Source organism: Haliotis rubra, unplaced genomic scaffold (genome assembly GCF_003918875.1).
Source record: "Haliotis rubra isolate DU_JTF1 unplaced genomic scaffold, ASM391887v1 Scf245, whole genome shotgun sequence".
In the NCBI taxonomy this organism is placed as follows: domain Eukaryota; kingdom Metazoa; phylum Mollusca; class Gastropoda; order Lepetellida; family Haliotidae; genus Haliotis; species Haliotis rubra.
Genome location: NW_025766503.1, coordinates 244,179 through 263,729, shown reverse-complemented (window position 1 = coordinate 263,729; position 19,551 = coordinate 244,179). Strand labels below are relative to the sequence as shown.

Genomic DNA, 19,551 nt, shown 5'->3' with positions numbered 1-19,551 from the left:
TCTTCATGAATGTACTCCAACAGCTGTTTGCCTCCCTAACCCTGATCCATAAATATTTGTAACAGCTTGCTATTTTGCTGCACCAGAAAAACTGTACCTTTGAAACAATTCTGTCCTATAATGCTCACTTGGTGCCCAGATATCACTGATGTGGTACATGTATGGTACATACTTGCTGCCAGTATCACTGATGTCAGTTTTCAAGTGGTACACATATGGTACATACTTGCTGCCAGTATCACTGATGTCAGTTGTCAAGTGGTACATGTATGGTACAAACTTACTGTCTGTATCACTGATGTCAGTTGTCCAGTGGTACACATATGGTACATGCTTGCTGCCTATATCACTGATGTCAGTTGTCAAGTGGTTCCAATCCCCATATAATAGAGCAAGCAAAGAAAATAGATTTAAACTCATTTTTTCTTTGAATCTATAAGGAGTGATAAGCCAATGTCGGTGTGGATTGTGTGAAGCATCTTTCACATACAAGAGAAGGTCAAGAAACCATAGGTATTCTAATCATTATATCTGGCACTGCAAATTTTACGACAAGCTAAATAAAAAACCAGAAGCTATCATAGGTCAAGGAGACACAGTTAGATTCTTAATGATCTTGATAGAATCCGAAATGAGGGTTTCCAAAGAGATATGCCATTTTTTAAACTGTTTGTGAAATGACTGACTGACTGAGTTTGGTTTTACGCCGCTTTTAGCAATATTCCAGCAACATCACGGCGGAGGACACCAGAAATGGGGTTTGTGAAATGATATGATGTATAGTATTTCAAATAATTGCACATGATGCATTCATCTGCTGACAAAAACTAAGTGTAACTTTAAAAAATCTGTTAGCTTTGACTTGAACAGGCTCATTTTGAAGAAAAAAGTCATTGTGAATACTGAGAGAAAGAATTACAAAGGAATATTCTGACCACACAGTGTATCAGTTACACAAGAGCTGTCAAGGTAGAGACAAAATTATCAGCAATGATTATCAAATCGTCAGGAACAGATGATAGAATTGCACCTCTGCACAATATACATGTCGTGTTTCCCTAAAAACTACTTCGATTAATTGATTATTATCTGCAGCAGAGTACAATTAAGAAGAAGACAGGACAATCGATCCATCCGCCTGACATGATCTGGTGATAAACTCTCTATTTCTGAATGCTTTCTCCAGTTTTATAATCACCTTACTCCACATAATCGTTCAATTTCCTCGCTTGACAAATATGCACCTCTCTACTCAAAATAACTAGGGGAAAGATTGGGAAATACAAGAACGTGCAATGAAGTGAATATGAAGATTTATCATGGACTTGTCCATTAAATCTTTCCATAATGCATCTCCTGCTTGTCTGACAGACACCATATCCTGCCAAACTGGAGGGAATGCTTTCCCCAATTGAATTATAAAAGCCACATATAACACTAAGAAGAGTTAGCATTGGCAGTTGGTCAAGTCACCCGCGCACTATATAAAGCATATTGCGAGAGGCCAGATTTAAACACAGAGACAATCTTAGAGCCCACACATTACTGGCAGGCGAAAATGAACTATAAAGAAGGTTCAGTAAGGTTACGTTTGCATAGCATTTCTAAATTGAAGAGACATTTGAAGGGATTTACTTTTTGTTTGTATTTTCAATCATACTAATCCCAGCTTAGGCCTACTGATCAGCTTCATCACCATGTTTTATGTGTACATGAGCATCACTGTCTGAATACCTCCAGCCGTCCTGGGCTTTCTTCTGGTGAAGTATAAGGGACCTTACTCCAAACATTAGATTTGGGAAATGAGAAGATTTGAACACTGACAATTGTATAAAAAACCCATTATATCATGAGCAATTAATGACTCATTTAGAGAGGATGATGTTGAATGGTGGGTACTGGTATTACCATGCTGCATCAGGCACCTAATCCTGATGAGTGTGGTCTGCTATGAAGCTCGTGAACCAGTGCTTCATAGTGTTAGTGATGTCTGTACACAGATCACTGAAGCTGGTGAACCAGTGCTTCATAGAGTTATTGATGTCTGTACACAGATCACTGAAGCTTGTGAACCAGTGCTTCATAGTGTTAGTGATGTCTGTACACAGATCACAGACGCTGGTGAACCAGTGCATTATAGTGTTAGTGATGTCTGTACACAGATCACTGAAGCTTGTGAACCAGTGCTTCATAGAGTTAGTGATGTCTGTACACAGATCACAGACGCTGGTGAACCAGTGCTTCATAGTGTTAGTGATGTCTGTACACAGATCACAGACGCTGGTGAACCAGTGCTTCATAGAGTTAGTGATGTCTGTACACAGATCACAGACGCTGGTGAACCAGTGCTTCATAGTGTTAGTGATGTCTGTACACAGATCACAGACGCTGGTGAACCAGTGCATTATAGTGTTAGTGATGTCTGTACACAGATCACTGAAGCTTGTGAACCAGTGCTTCATAGAGTTAGTGATGTCTGTACACAGATCACAGACGCTGGTGAACCAGTGCTTCATAGTGTTAGTGATGTCTGTACACAGATCACAGACGCTGGTGAACCAGTGCTTCATAGTGTTAGTGATGTCTGTACACAGATCACTGAAGCTTGTGAACCAGTGCTTCATAGTGTTAGTGAAGTCTGTACACAGATCACAGACTCTGGTGAACCAGTGCATTATAGTGTTAGTGATGTCTGTACACAGATCACTGAAGCTTGTGAACCAGTGCTTCATAGTGTTAGTGAAGTCTGTACACAGATCACAGATGCTGGTGAACCAGTGCATTATAGTGTTAGTGATGTCTGTACACAGATCACTGAAGCTTGTGAACCAGTGCTTCATAGAGTTAGTGATGTCTGTACACAGATCACTGAAGCTTGTGAACCAGTGCTTCATAGTGTTAGTGATGTCTGTACACAGATCACAGACGCTGGTGAACCAGTGCTTCATAGTGTTAGTGATGTCTGTACACAGATCACTGAAGCTGGTGAACCAGTGCTTCATAGAGTTAGTGATGTCTGTACACAGATCACAGACGCTGGTGAACCAGTGCTTCATAGTGTTAGTGATGTCTGTACACAGATCACTGAAGCTGGTGAACCAGTGCTTTATAGGTTTAGTGATGTCTGTACACAGATCACAGACGCTGGTGAACCAGTGCTTTATAGTGTTAGTGATGTCTGTACACAGATCACTGAAGCTTGCGAACCAGTGCTTCATAGAGTTAGTGATGTCTGTACACAGATCAGACGCTGGTGAACCAGTGCTTTATAGTGTTTGTGATGTCTGTACACAGATCACAGACGCTGGTGAACCAGTGCTTCATAGTGTTAGTGATGTCTGTACACAGATCACAGACGCTGGTGAACCAGTGCTTCATAGAGTTAGTGATGTCTGTACACAGATCACTGAAGCTGGTGAACCAGTGCTTCATAGAGTTAGTGATGTCTGTACACAGATCACAGACGCTGGTGAACCAGTGCTTTATAGGGTTAGTGATGTCTGTACACAGATCACTGAAGCTTGTGAACCAGTGCTTTATAGTGTTAGTGATGTCTGTACACAGATCACTGAAGCTTGTGAACCAGTGCTTTATAGGGTTAGTGATGTCTGTACACCGATAACTGAAGCTTGTGAACCAGTGCTTCATAGGTTTAGTGAAGTCTGTACACAGATCACTGAAGCTGGTGAACCAGTGCTTCATACTGTTTGTGATGTCTGTACACAGATCACTGAAGCTGGTGAACCAGTGCTTCATAGTGTTAGTGAAGTCTGTACACAGATCAGACGCTGGTGAACCAGTGCTTCATAGTGTTTGTGATGTCTGTACACAGATCACAGACGCTGGTGAACCAGTGCTTCATAGAGTTAGTGAAGTCTGTACACAGATCACAGACGCTGGTGAACCAGTGCTTCATAGTGTTAGTGATGTCTGTACACAGATCACTGAAGCTGGTGAACCAGTGCTTCATAGTGTTAGTGATGTCTGTACACAGATCACAGACTCTGGTGAACCAGTGCATTATAGTGTTAGTGATGTCTGTACACAGATCACTGAAGCTGGTGAACCAGTGCTTCATAGTGTTAGTGAAGTCTGTACACAGATCACTGAAGCTGGTGAACCAGTGCTTCATAGTGTTAGTGATGTCTGTACACAGATCACTGAAGCTTGTGAACCAGTGCTTCATAGAGTTAGTGATGTCTGTACACAGATCACAGACGCTGGTGAACCAGTGCTTCATAGTGTTAGTGATGTCTGTACACAGATCACAGACGCTGGTGAACCAGTGCTTCATAGAGTTAGTGATGTCTGTACACAGATCACTGAAGCTGGTGAACCAGTGCTTCATAGAGTTAGTGATGTCTGTACACAGATCACAGACGCTGGTGAACCAGTGCTTCATAGTGTTAGTGATGTCTGTACACAGATCACTGAAGCTTGTGAACCAGTGCTTCATAGTGTTAGTGATGTCTGTACACAGATCACTGAAGCTTGTGAACCAGTGCTTCATAGGTTTAGTGATGTCTGTACACAGATCACTGAAGCTTGTGAACCAGTGCTTCATAGGTTTAGTGAAGTCTGTACACAGATCACTGAAGCTGGTGAACCAGTGCTTTATAGTGTTAGTGATGTCTGTACACAGATCACAGACGCTGGTGAACCAGTGCATTATAGGGTTAGTGATGTTTGTACACCGATCACTGAAGCTTTAGTGAACCAGTGCTTCATAGAGTTAGTGATGTCTGTACACAGATCACTGAAGCTGGTGAACCAGTGCTTCATAGTGTTAGTGATGTCTGTACACAGATCACTGAAGCTGGTGAACCAGTGCTTCATAGTGTTAGTGATGTCTGTACACAGATCACTGGAAGCTGGTGAACCAGTGCTTCATATAGTGATGTTAGTGATGTCTTCATACACAGATCTGTACACAGATCACGCTGGTGAACCAGTGCTTCAGTGATGTGTACACAGATCACTGAAGCTGGTGAACCAGTGCTTCATAGTACACAGTTAGTGATGTCTGTACACAGATCACAGAAGCTGGTGAACCAGTGCATTATAGTGTTAGTGATGTCTGTACACAGATCACTGAAGCTGGTGAACCAGTGCTTCATAGTGTTAGTGAAGTCTGTACACAGATCACTGAAGCTGGTGAACCAGTGCTTCATAGTGTTAGTGATGTCTGTACACAGATCACTGAAGCTGGTGAACCAGTGCTTCATAGAGTTAGTGATGTCTGTACACAGATCACTGAAGCTGGTGAACCAGTGCTTCATAGTGTTAGTGATGTCTGTACACAGATCACTGAAGCTGGTGAACCAGTGCTTCATAGGTTTAGTGATGTCTGTACACAGATCACAGACGCTGGTGAACCAGTGCTTCATAGTGTTAGTGATGTCTGTACACAGATCACAGAAGCTGGTGAACCAGTGCATCATAGTGTTAGTGATGTCTGTACACAGATCACTGAAGCTGGTGAACCAGTGCTTCATAGTGTTAGTGAAGTCTGTACACAGATCACTGAAGCTGGTGAACCAGTGCTTCATAGTGTTAGTGAAGTCTGTACACAGATCACTGAAGCTGGTGAACCAGTGCTTCATAGTGTTAGTGATGTCTGTACACAGATCACTGAAGCTTGTGAACCAGTGCTTCATAGAGTTAGTGATGTCTGTACACAGATCACTGAAGCTGGTGAACCAGTGCTTCAACCAGTGTTATAGAGTTAGTGATGTCTGTACACAGATCACAGAAGCTGGTGAACCAGTGCTTTATAGTGTTAGTGATGTCTGTACACAGATCACTGAAGCTGGTGAACCAGTGCTTCATAGTTAGTGATGTCTGTACACAGATCACAGCTGGTGCTGGTGAACCAGTGCTTCATAGTGTTAGTGATGTCTGTACACAGATCACTGAAGCTGGTGAACCAGTGCTTCATAGTGTTAGTGATGTCTGTACACAGATCACTGAAGCTGGTGAACCAGTGCTTCATAGTGTTAGTGATGTCTGTACACAGATCACTGAAGCTGGTGAACCAGTGCTTCATAGAGTTAGTGATGTCTGTACACAGATCACAGACGCTGGTGAACCAGTGCTTCATAGTGTTAGTGATGTCTGTACACAGATCACTGAAGCTTGTGAACCAGTGCTTCATAGAGTTAGTGATGTCTGTACACAGATCACAGACGCTGGTGAACCAGTGCTTCATAGTGTTAGTGATGTCTGTACACAGATCAGACGCTGGTGAACCAGTGCTTCATAGTGTTTGTGATGTCTGTACACAGATCACAGAAGCTGGTGAACCAGTGCTTTATAGGGTTAGTGAAGTCTGTACACAGATCACTGAAGATTGTGAACCAGTGCTTCATAGTGTTAGTGATGTCTGTACACAGATCACTCAGTACATCCACTGAATCAACAAACAATACAACTGATTGGTATGAATGATTTGAATCCAGCAAAACCTACAAGGATTAGGATCTCAATCTGCCCAAACTCTAGAGTCTTATTTTCAGAAACAGTCCATCATCATGTATTAGAATCCTGGCCACTACCTGTGACGAGGAAACTAAACAAGGCCAGGATTACACCAGTTTATCAGTGTCTCCATCTCAGCTTGCATCATGACAATACAAAAATGGTTCTGTTGTACACGAGAGTTTGAGACAATATCGGTGCTGAGAAGCAGAGCACTGAAACTCTCACACATGCATAGCAAGCCGTTAAAGATATGATATCTCTCAAAATGTCAAAAGCCATGAAAGTTGGATGGAAAATACATGACCTTTACAGACTTTGAAAGTATACATTGATCAATGATCATCAAAGAAAAAATAATTAAAGTCTTCTGAATAGTAAGAATTTGTTTTGACTGCAAAGTGAATTTCAGGTTTCTACCCAGTGAGTTGTGTTGGAGTTCTGTCATAGACGTCTGTCACAGCAGGCTTGGAACAAACTAACCAGCTTCAACATGATCCACACCAACTGGCTAGTGACAGGTCAGAATGGGTGTGATAACCCGTCATTGCAGCCATTGTTTCCATCCAATCCCCATCCCACTCACCTCAACAAGCGTGATGGCCAGCATGATATAACCAGGCTTAACCAACACAAATAGTTTGGGCTTTACTTTCAGCTTTTTCAAGTGACATGGAACTTTGAAATATTAGCTGCTGGAACCCCAAACATTGTGAGATATTCTAAGCTCATGTTTATACAGAGAGAATAAACCCTAGAATATTACAGGAGACTGCAGATACATCACACAGAACTACCTGACACATAACTTCCACTAGCACAATACTTACAGCTGACACAGAGGAGGAGCTGGTTTACTGTGCTGTACTGTTGAGTGTGTACAGATACATCACACAGAACTACCTGACACATAACTTCCACTAGCACAATACTTACAGCTGACACAGAGGAGAGCTGGTTTACTGTGCTGTACTGTTGAGTGTGTACAGATACATCACACAGAACTACCTGACACATAACTTCCACTAGCACAATACTTACAGCTGACACAGAGGAGAGCTGGTTTACTGTGCTGTACTGTTGAGTGTGTACAGATACATCACACAGAACTACCTGACACATAACTTCCACTAGCACAATACTTACAGCTGACACAGAGGAGAGCTGGTTTACTGTGCTGTACTGTTGAGTGTGTACAGATACATCACACAGAACTACCTGACACATAACTTCCACTAGCACAATACTTTACAGCTGACACAGAGGGAGCTGGTTTACTGTGCTGTACTGTTGAGTGTGTACAGATACATCACACAGAACTACCTGACACATAACTTCCACTAGCACAATACTTACAGCTGACACAGAGGAGAGCTGGTTTACTGTGCTGTACTGTTGAGTGTGTACAGATACATCACACAGAACTACCTGACACATAACTTCCACTAGCACAATACTTACAGCTGACACAGAGGAGAGCTGGTTTACTGTGCTGTACTGTTGAGTGTGTACAGATACATCACACAGAACTACCTGACACATAACTTCCACTAGCACAATACTTACAGCTGACACAGAGGGGAGCTGGTTTACTGTGCTGTACTGTTGAGTGTGTACAGATACATCACACAGAACTACCTGACACATAACTTCCACTAGCACAATACTTACAGCTGACACAGAGGGGAGCTGGTTTACTGTGCTGTACTGTTGAGTGTGTACAGATACAATATCAAGTCACTGGATGGTGACAACAACTAAAGCATTGCATTACATTACTCCAGGTGTGATCAAACTTACCTTGGTGCACTCTTCCTCAAATTCCCGGAGTTGCAGACACTGCTCGAGCTTATTGAGTCTTGTCTCGGCCATCTTGACTAGTTTCATCATGGTGTCCTGCAGTTGGCGGAACAGGGAGTTGATGGTCTCCATTGCACATCTGCAATTCAACAGGAAGATATAACTCTTTATTACACTTGATATAGCAGGCACATGTCTGGTGGAAGCACCATACACTGGAATTGGTTCATAACTCAATGAAAACTTCAACCACAGTTTAAAAAATCATAAGTGATCCACACCAGAGTATATAATGCTGTCGGATTAGTCTAGCACATAGGAACATCCAAATCACCTTTGAAAGAATGAAGGCATTTTATGAACGCTTCAACTAGGTTTCTGGATTCTAGATTATCAGCAGAATTTTATGTACGCTTCCCTGAATCTTTAAACACTTCAAACAATGATCATCACAAGTGTTCCAAGCTCAAACTGCTTGTGACAAACCTTTGACACATTCATAAACACATCTGTCAATGAATCAAATGATCAGTCTCACTTTCATCACAATGACATCAGCTAGAGTGTAATCCTCATGTTAATCCATAATTTCTATGCTCAGTTGGTTTCAGTTTCCAATCAACAAATCAATACCGAATCATGTGGTCATTTTCAAACTACACGGTCATTTTGATGAACTTGAGGCAGGTATATGCTGAAGTATCCACCAACATTTAATGCCAAAGTTCCCAGCTATGTAGCCCAGTTCTTTATTCATGCTGTCTATCAAAAAACAACCGAGTAAAGCAATTTACAATTAGAATAATCTGCCAAAAGTAGTGTTATAGGTAAGGCAAGGCTCCTTACTTGTAATCATCAGAGTGAGCAGACAGGGACGAGTTGCGCCTGAGTGAGCTCATGGTAGTCTCGCCGTCCTGCTGAAGGACGACCAGTCGGGGGTCATCAAATGCCTGCTTCACCATCTGTTCGTGCTGCTCAATCAACTGACTAGTTGCAAGGGTTGTGCGTGGCAGTTTCTCCAGTGACGAGAGGTCCTGCATTACTTGGACTAGATACTTGGCCACTTCACGGCAATCTGCCAGAAATGGTTCTAATTTCTGAAAGAAAACCATCAATTTGTAAATGTTTTTGGTCAATTTTAATCAAATTTGAAAATGTAAAAAAAAAGATACTTTTATTTGATGACTCAAGACTGTCAATGTAATATTGTGTCATAAAATTCTGGTAAGACAGTATGTTATTCTAATTGGTAAATGACATTGCCTCTGTATTCAAACCATTGATTAAGCTTAGAACCATTATACAAAATAACCAGCCACTTGTGTTAATTTCTTTTCATTATGTACTTGCCTATTTTGGTAATTCTACAAGATACCAGTGTGGTAGAAATGATCATTCCAAACACAACTGTTCTCATAACACAGTGATGACTACACATGGCTATGATTAGTGTTGATTTGATAGCAAGATACTGAACAGAAATCCTGATATACCTAGGATATTTTCAAAAAAGATTTTTATTCTTATCTATAAAACATAGGTGCAGGAAAGATAACACAAATAGCCAAATGGACAAATAAGTGATGTATCGTACCATTCTGAATCGGACCCACTCATCATGGCTGTAGTTAAAATGTCCATCAAGGGCAAATGGAAGCTGGTTAAGGGCAACGAAACGATGAATCAAATCTGGTGACATAATGAGATCAAGCTGAAACAGAAATGTTTACAACACTTTAATCACTTGAACAATTTCAGCAGGTTATGTGACAATCTCAGAGATACAAGTATTTACATGAAGCGGGGAATGAATCTGATGAGAACAGCCACTGAGATCTATTTACAATTACATCCCAAACTTGTACAAACTTGAAACTGTACATAGGAGAGGCATCTATAGACCTGCCATGCTCTCTCTACAAGAGGCAGAGGTTCCATGGTGGTCAGGTATACCACTGACCAGGACTGACTGACTTAGTTTAGTTTTACGCCGCTTTTAGCAATATTCCAGCAATATCACGACGGGGGACACCAGAAATGGGCTGAACACATTGTGCCCATGTGGGGAATCGAACCCGGGTCTTCGGCGTGACGAGCCAATGCTTTAACCACTAGGCTACCCCACCGCCCCCCACTGACCAGGAAGTTGGTTGGGTGGTTTATTGTTTAACGTCGCACTCAGCAATATTCCAGCTATATGGCAGCGGTCAGTTAATAATCGAGTCTAAACAAGACAGTCCAGTGATCAACAGCATGAGAATCAATCTACGCAAATGTGTTAACCAAGTCAGCGATCCCGCTAGTCGCCTCTAACGACAAGTATGGGTTACTAAAGACCAATTCTAACCCGGATCTTCACAGGTAGATCAGGAAATGTCTCCTATAATAATCACTCCTAAACATATACCAGTCTATACAAGGACTGGTACCAAGGACAGGTAGATCAGGAAGTGTCTCCTATAATAATCACTCCTAAACATATACCAGTCTATACAAGGACTGGTACCAAGGACAGGTAGATCAGGAAGTGCCTCCTATAATAATCACTCCTTAACATATACCAGTCTATACAAGGACTGGTACCAAGGACAGGTAGATCAGGAGGTGCCTCCTATAATAATCACTTCTTAACATATACCAGTCTATACAAGGACTGGTACCAAGGACAGGTAGATCAGGAAGTGCCTCCTATAATAATCACTCCTTAACATATACCAGTCTATACAAGGACTGGTACCAAGGACAGGTAGATCAGGAAGTGCCTCCTATAATAATCACTCCTTAACATATACCAGTCTATACAAGGACTGGTACCAAGGACAGGTAGATCAGGAGGTGCCTCCTATAATAATCACTCCTTAACATATACCAGTCTATACAAGGACTGGTACCAAGGACAGGTAGATCAGGAGGTGCCATCTATAATAATCACTCCTCAACATATACCAGTCTATACAAGGACTGGTACCAAGGACAGGTAGATGAGTATGTGTCACCTTTAAGCCGGCATGAGGATCGTAGACGGGGGACTTGAAGACGAGTGACTGTGTGGACTTGTCGGCCATTAGATGGACCATAGCCATGCCATCTGGAATGTTATCCTGAAACACACAAGGTATGCAGTAGATACCCCCATGCCAACAAGTACCTAGTGGGTAGATAGACGGAATGGAATGGAACTGAACGACTTGTGTAAGCATATCACAAACACTTACTTGAAATATGTACAGTGATTCTAGCAGCGTGTTGATTATGGAGGACGTGGAACCCCGGATGTCGGCTACAAGCGTCATGCCATGGCGGACGGCAGCAGGCCTGCAACATGTCTCACTATGTAGACTCCGCACAGGTTGAGGGATCGGGTTAACTGGGTCTCATGAGGTCATCTTGGGTGTACGACTAGGTCAAGTGGGGTGGAGTGTCTGGTGCTAGGCCATGTGGGATGAGGCGCAACATGTCTCACTATGTAGACTCCACACAGGTCGGGGTATCGGGTAAACTGGGTCTCATGAGGTCATCTTGGGTGTACGACTAGGTCAAGTGGGGTGGAATGTCTGGTGCTAGGCCATGTGGGATGAGGTGCAACATGTCTCACTATGTAGACTCCACACAGGTCGGGGTATCGGGTAAACTGGGTCTCATGAGGTCATCTTGGGTGTACGACTAGGTCAAGTGGGGTGGAGTGTCTGGTGCTAGGCCATGTGGGATGAGGTGCAACATGTCTCACTATGTAGACTCCACACAGGTCGGGGTATCGGGTAAACTGGGCCTCATGAGGTCATCTTGGGTGTAAGACTAGGTCAAGTGGGGTGGAGTGTTTGGTGCTAGGCCATGTGGGATGAGGCGTAGGGTGAGGTTAAGTGGAGTAGGGATGGGGTGTAGGGTGTAGGGGGGAAGGGTGAGGTTATGAGGAGGGAGTGAGGTGTGATGTCAGGTGGGTTGGAAATGGGGAGTTGGGGGATGTCAAGGGGTGAGGTTAGGTGAGAGTAGGGATGGGGTGTAGGGTGATGTCAGGTGGGTTGGAAATGGGGAGTTGGGGGATGTCAAGTGAGGTGTGGATGAGGTGTAGGGTGAGGTTAAGTGGAGTAGGGATGGGGTGTAGGGTGATGTCAGGTGGGTTGGAAATGGGGAGTTGGGGGATGTCAAGTGAGTTGTGGATGAAGCGTAGGGTGAGGTTAAGTGGAGTAGGGATGGGGTGTAGGGTGATGTCAGGTGGGTTGGAAATGGGGAGTTGGGGGATGTCAAGTGAGGTGGGGATGAGGCGTAGGGTGAGGTTAAGTGGAGTAGGGATGGGGTGTAGGGTGATGTCAGGTGGGTTGGAAATGGGGAGTAGGGTGATGTCAAGTGAGGTGTGGATGAGGCGTAGGGTGATCGTAAGTGTGGGGTAGGGTTTGGTGTAGCCTGATGTGTGTGGGGTGCAGGGTGTAGGGTGAGGTCACATGTGGCTTGGCATATTGTGAAGTCAAGTGGAGTGGGGTAAGGTCAAGTGAAATGAGGTCAAGGTCAAGTGGAATGGAGTAAGGTCAAGGGTGTAGGTAGATGAGCAAGTTTAAAGTAAATATATGTGTGACTGATGATTATAAGATTGATCTGTAACTGTAGGTACACACACCATTCTGTTGTAGATGAAGAATGTAAATGAAGCTTACATAAAATCCTACATCAGCACATGGAATGAAGCACCTTACAAATACTCTCACATGATGTGGGTCAACAAGAGTGACAAAGATTTTTAACAAATGCCAGTCTTTACTTAGCATTAAGATGTTGGCTCAGTTGTGTTAGAGGGACATGCAGAATGTTTCTGGATATTACTTCATAAATGAATGTTTTCAATTAAAGGTATAATTGAATCAATCCCTATAGCCACTGAGATCAACACTGTGATCACGTTGTGATCTTCACTATCAATGTGACATTAGTGAGAGGACAGGTTAGCTCACCTGGGCACAGAATAGTAGTACATGAGGAGTCTGGCCAGTTCCACACTCAGGACTTGTCTATTATGCCAGATCATGCTCCCAGTAAAGATGAAGACAACAGCGTTACCATTGACATCCCGACTACCTGCAACAAACAGACAAGTGTCACCATTACATGCATGCAACCAGTTAGCACATCTGAAGGTGTTTGTTTTCTAATGCTGCAGTCTGGACCACTCCACCTGCATCACAGCCGCCTGGAAGTCATCCAGTCTGGACCAGACAAGATCCACCATGTGTGTGTACAATGACATGGCATCCATCAGACCACAACTGTAAGGCATGGAGACTGGAGCTTTACTGACTTTGAGGGTGGACTGACTGGCATCAGTGTATAAGGATTCAAGAAATAACATCAAATCCTTGAACATTATTTACTAAAATGACTTTTCATTGTACTAACTTAAGTCTTCAGCAAAGAAGAAATATTCATTTGTAAAATATTCAAGCCTTTAAAAGCTTCCATTTACATCATTATATGTTGACCTATCAGGGGTGAGTGATGAGTGGGCTTAACCCTGCTTGGAACAATGTTCCAGTGACATCAGTGTGTGTCAGCTGGATGTGGGAGGGAGGCTAGATGTTTACCACTTTGGTGCTGACAAACTTAGAAATATAATCAGCATGAACCAGCAGTCAAAGCCCTGAAAGGTTTCTGTTGCAACAAAAGGACGGAAATCTGCATGGCAAAATTGAAGCACCTAAGATGAAAAGTAGGCTATCTGTGACCGCTGAACTAAGTGGAAGAGATTCTTGTAATACGATGTGGCATTATAGGCATCATGGCATCCTCCAAAAAATGTCTGTATTGCAATATAGGATGGCCGACACTACCAGGACAGCCAGACTAAAGGGCACTCACACCACTACGTTCTAAAGTAGTCTGTCTCACAGTCCCTGAACCACATTATTTTCCCTACTGCCTAGCCCTCCCTGCAATGCTAAAGCCCTAAATGAAGCAAGCCTAGATTTCCCCAGGTTATATCTTAACTCATTGGGGCTCCTTTTCAATTTAAATGGGTCTATTTGTTACTATCAAAATTATATATATTCAGGGACCAAGCATTAGGTAGAGGGTAATGTCCGAGTAACTCTCAATTCCTTAAAAATAATGGGGCCGAGGCACATTATTTTTAAGGAATGGAGAGTTACTCGGATATTACCCTACTTAAATTACGTTCGAAGTATTGGGAATATTTCTGTTATCAAAATTAAATGTCAAAATGACAAAATGAAGGTTTTATTTTGAAACTGGTACACATCGCTCCATTCCTGAAAAGTAATGGAGCGAACAGACAATGGAATGACGTCACAAATGTAGTTTAATCTAGGTTCTAAAGCTGAACCTCCACTATACCTGTGAGTGCTGGCATGCCTCAGTGTGAGATCAAGCTGACCTGTAACTAATCTGATAGGCATTTACAGTTGTCAGCACAGAAACACGCAGAAGTATATATCAGCCTTGTTCTCTTGATATATTCCCTTTGGGATTAAACGAAGTTGGCAGAAACTGAAAGATCAAACCACAAAGACAACGCCGTATCCAGTTACTAGAAATGGTTGCTATGCAGATATTTGGGATTCTTTACAGAACAAATAATATTTAAAAAAATTGTATGAATCCACAAGACTGTTGAAATGAATGTGTTTGTTGGTATAATTCTTTGGTATTTGTTAACTTAGGAATATTATTCTGAATCATTTAACTTCATAGAATGAAAACATTTCAGAAATCCTTGTTTGTGGGCTAGATTAGAATGCTCCTCTCAACTATTTCAGCAAACAGCTTTCAAGCATTAGTCCTATCGTCTAACTCAGTTTGATGCATTCTGTTCCCCAGCACTGTCCTTCAGAGAGGAGCTAACTCCTCACTCGGCCCTACCCATCTCCCCCTCCCACCAGTCCATGAGGAGCAACACAACCTCCATCACTCAAGTCAACAAAGATCAGGAAACGTTCCCAACAAAAAGGGAAAGTTCATGTGGCTTTATCGACAACCCAACTTTTGTCTGCAGATGAAAAGAGTTCTTTACAAAGGTATCTCGATTTGTAGTTCAATGATCGGTGTTGTGTAATGATTGCTCAACCCGCAGAGGGGAAGCTGAAACTTTGCCAAACACATTCATCAACACTGCTCCGAATGAAAACAAACGCAGCACGAACCATATGAAACTTGATACACATTCAACAGAAACAGCTTAATCTATGTAATGTCGTCTTATCAGTGTATCATTTGCCACACATAAACTTTTTCAACATCCACTGGATAGATAAACCTCAAGGAATCATTTCTTAACGTATATTTCCTTGTTCAAGTTCCTGTATAAGTAACTATACTATCATTCTAAAAGAGCCAGCGAAATGCTCAGGCTGATGCAACCCAGCTGAAATGCGTGTGTAAATGACCCATGGTACCCATGGTTACCATCCACAACAACAAAGATAAAAACAATTTCCTACAATTCAGTCAGATACTAATTCAGGGTTCCATATCTGTTCAGTTTCTAGGACATGAGCTCCTTGTTATCCAAATTGTCCAAAAGTTTTCAAATTGGTAACAATAAAAAAAGAATGCCATATCAAAATGTGATAAAACTCTGTAAATGTCCAAACTTGTCTATGGAGAAAGAGGCCAATATATGCCAGTTTAGATCTCGTTTGTTTGTACTCAGACACATGTACGGACCATCTACACTAAAGGTAAGACATATACACTTAATACAGAATTGATATACGTTTTATAAGCAGCCATGTCTCCAGACATCATGTCCCCCATCGTCCTCCCTTGTGACTACAATTCCAATACTACTATAGAGTAACTTCTCATCACAATTCTCTAGGGTACATACATCACTACGACTGGGATGCTGCAGACATGGAGTAAATAATACACATTGCATCCCAAAACCTGCAACAACTGTCAGCACCAGGTAAGCTAGTCATCATTACACAACAAGTTTTAGCCCACCCCACAGTATAATTCCTTGCTAATGAGTGCACTGTGTATTTACACCAAACACTATCAATATTCTCATAATGCTTTTCATTTCTTAAAGCCATACTCCATGATATTAACTTTAAATAACTGCCATTTTAATGTTTGCCATTTTAAACATAAAACGGGACTGTTTACCATGCTGTGTGTACACGTTCTCAATTTATTTGAACAAGGGACGTTTGAACTACGTTTCATAATGTTTTAAGTGCTTGTTTGTCCATGCAGTTAAAATTATGGCATTACCTCAACAACTCCAAACACATAAACTCAGGAACACTGGTTGACATTGGTTGGGCACAACGACCAACTCAGTGACTTCCACAAGTATACTTCTGTCCAGCATAACAATATGTCTGTTCATGTACAGCAAACAAGGAGATTCCAAAGGAAGTCATTATTGCAGTTAGAGAGACATGATTAGCCACAATCCTCCATTGCTGGTGACATACTACACTAATTAGATATTCTGTGAAGCATCTTCAAGAGACTGCCACCATGTTACATAAAAGTCTCCATTAGACCATCAAGCCGTAACAGCACATCAGTTTACAGACCAACAGCACTGACTTCAAGACTGGGATCAGTCACAGGCGATATTTCAAGAGTCAAACTAATCAAATAATTTCTACCAAGAGACAAAAGAGAATCTTACCTTTCCCTGCAGAAGAGATTACTGAGAAATGACTGAAGAGGAAGAGATGAAGGAAGAGATGAAGTGAGGCCAGCTCTGACTGCAGGGTGGGTCCTACACTAGAGTGTAATCCCTGCCACCTGATTAACTTAACAAAGCTTTTACAAAGTGCATATTTATAGAAAGGTTTGCAGCTTTTTGCACACATGACAAAAGCCCTTGAGACAGCCCAGGAGTTTGAGCTGGTAATGATACCAGCAAACAACAGCTAAACATTGTTAACACTCAACTATTACAGATTGTTCTACAAGCTCAAAATATTGAGCAATGAATAGGGAGGTTTATTGTTCAGAAGGTGATTATATGTTCAATGAATGGATTAGCCTTGGCCAAGGTGAGATTGGTGTTTGGTGCGAAAATCTCACATGTGAAATAAATGGATGTTAAAAATCATAACAACAACTAAAAGCGGTTAAATATGTTGTTTGTCTGTGTTCAGTTTGTAAATATGCTGCCTCTTGCTACCAAGATACTATATGCAGCCGTGAACAAGGGAGAGAAGAGATGATAAATTTAACAGATACCAGTATGGCATACACAAGGCCAAGCTTGTTTGTTCTAAAAAGATGTTTTTGGTCATTTTTTCAATCAAACTGCTCAACTATAAGACTGATGAACCTGTGTGCCTCACATCGTCCAGTGACTTGCCTTCACAATGTCAAGTCAGCATGTCCCTAATCTTTCTATTTTAGCTTCAAAACCATTATGATCCTACTGCTGGCCGAGGTTAGAAACTATATATCTTGAGTCAAACACTGCTATGTACAGAGCAGCAACAAAAACCCATAAGTAAACATAACAAATGCAACTGGATATTTTGGAGTTCCTACTTTTTATGTCCAGTTGAAGTGTTTTTCCTAAAAAGTACTTTTACGTATAGTGTCATCATCATTTTAATTAGGCCCAGATGACTGTTTCAGGAATTTCTATCAAGATGTATTCTGAATAGTGTACCACATATCATACTGGGCACAGCAGATCATAAAATGCCAGAAACGACTATCGTAAACCTGTAGCATTACATCTCCTTATCTGACATTAGGTAAGGTCACCAGCAAATGGGTAGATAAGATGCACTTGAAAGATACAGCTCATCACTGTGGACTGAGCACGCCATGGACAACTACACATCCCACTGAGGGGTATTCAACATCACAACTGTGGGGACAGCATTTCACACATAACTTAGCGTAGGCTCTTCATGATTTCCTTTGACTGGGGTGTAAAATAGCCATTTGACCAATAAACAAACTAATGTCCTGTCTAGCCCCAGCCACTGCATCCTGACAACAGCAATACCATCCCTATCTGTGCTGTGTATGGTCCGATACCATCCCTATCTGTGCTGTGTATGGTCCGATACCATCCCTATCTGTGCTGTGTATGGTCCGATACCATCCCTATCTGTGCTGTGTATGGTCCGATACCATCCCTATCTGTGCTGTGTATGGTCCGATACCATCCCTATCTGTGCTGTGTATGGTCCGATACCATCCCTATCTGTGCTGTGTATGGTCCGATACCATCCCTATCTGTGCTGTGTATGGTCCGATACCATCCCTATCTGTGCTGTGTATGGTCCGATACCATCCCTATCTGTGCTGTGTATGGTCCGATACCATCCCTATCTGTGCTGTGTATAGTCCGATACCATCCCTATCTGTGCTGTGTATGGTCCAATACCATCCCTATCTGTGCTGTGTATGGTCCGATACCATCCCTATCTGTGCTGTGTATGGTCCGATACCATCCCTATCTGTGCTGTGTATGGTCCGATACCATCCCTATCTGTGCTGTGTATGGTCGAATACCATCCCTATCTGTGCTGTGTATGGTCCGATACCATCCCTATCTGTGCTGTGTATGGTCCAATACCATCCCTATCTGTGCTGTGTATAGTCCGATACCATCCCTATCTGTGCTGTGTATGGTCCGATACCATCCCTATCTGTGCTGTGTGTATGGTCCCTATCATTGCCATCCTATCCATCCCTGTTATGTATGGTCCGATACCATCCCTATCTGTGCTGTGTATGGTCCGATACCATCCCTATCTGTGCTGTGTATGGTCCGATACCATCCCTATCTGTGCTGTGTATGGTCCGATACCATCCCTATCTGTGCTGTGTATGGTCCGATACCATCCCTATCTGTGCTGTGTATGGTCCGATACCATCCCTATCTGTGCTGTGTATGGTCCGATACCATCCCTATCTGTGCTGTGTATGGTCCGATACCATCCCTATCTGTGCTGTGTATGGTCCGATACCATCCCTATCTGTGCTGTGTATGGTCCGATACCATCCCTATCTGTGCTGTGTATGGTCCGATACCATCCCTATCTGTGCTGTGTATGGTCCGATACCATCCCTATCTGTGCTGTGTATGGTCCGATACCATCCCTATCTGTGCTGTGTATGGTCCGATACCATCCCTATCTGTGCTGTGTATGGTCCAATACCATCCCTATCTGTGCTGTGTATGGTCCGATACCATCCCTATCTGTGCTGTGTATGGTCCGATACCATCCCTATCTGTGCTGTGTATGGTCCGATACCATCCCTATCTGTGCTGTGTATGGTCCGATACCATCCCTATCTGTG

General features: G+C 42.5%; 1 protein-coding gene across 1 annotated transcript in view; it reads right to left on the bottom strand.

Annotated features, from left to right (window-relative positions):
- The window catches only part of LOC124279023 (puratrophin-1-like), a 273,201-nt gene that overhangs the window by 72,720 nt on the left and 180,930 nt on the right, over window positions 1–19,551 (bottom strand). Inside the window, exons 5-10 of the mRNA XM_046714814.1 lie at window positions 13,221–13,344; window positions 11,493–11,592; window positions 11,274–11,378; window positions 9,872–9,988; window positions 9,124–9,374; window positions 8,278–8,416 (exon numbers count right to left, since the gene is read on the bottom strand). Of these exons, the coding sequence (XP_046570770.1) occupies window positions 8,278–8,416; window positions 9,124–9,374; window positions 9,872–9,988; window positions 11,274–11,378; window positions 11,493–11,592; window positions 13,221–13,344 (836 nt within the window). The remainder of the gene's footprint in view (window positions 1–8,277; window positions 8,417–9,123; window positions 9,375–9,871; window positions 9,989–11,273; window positions 11,379–11,492; window positions 11,593–13,220; window positions 13,345–19,551) is intronic.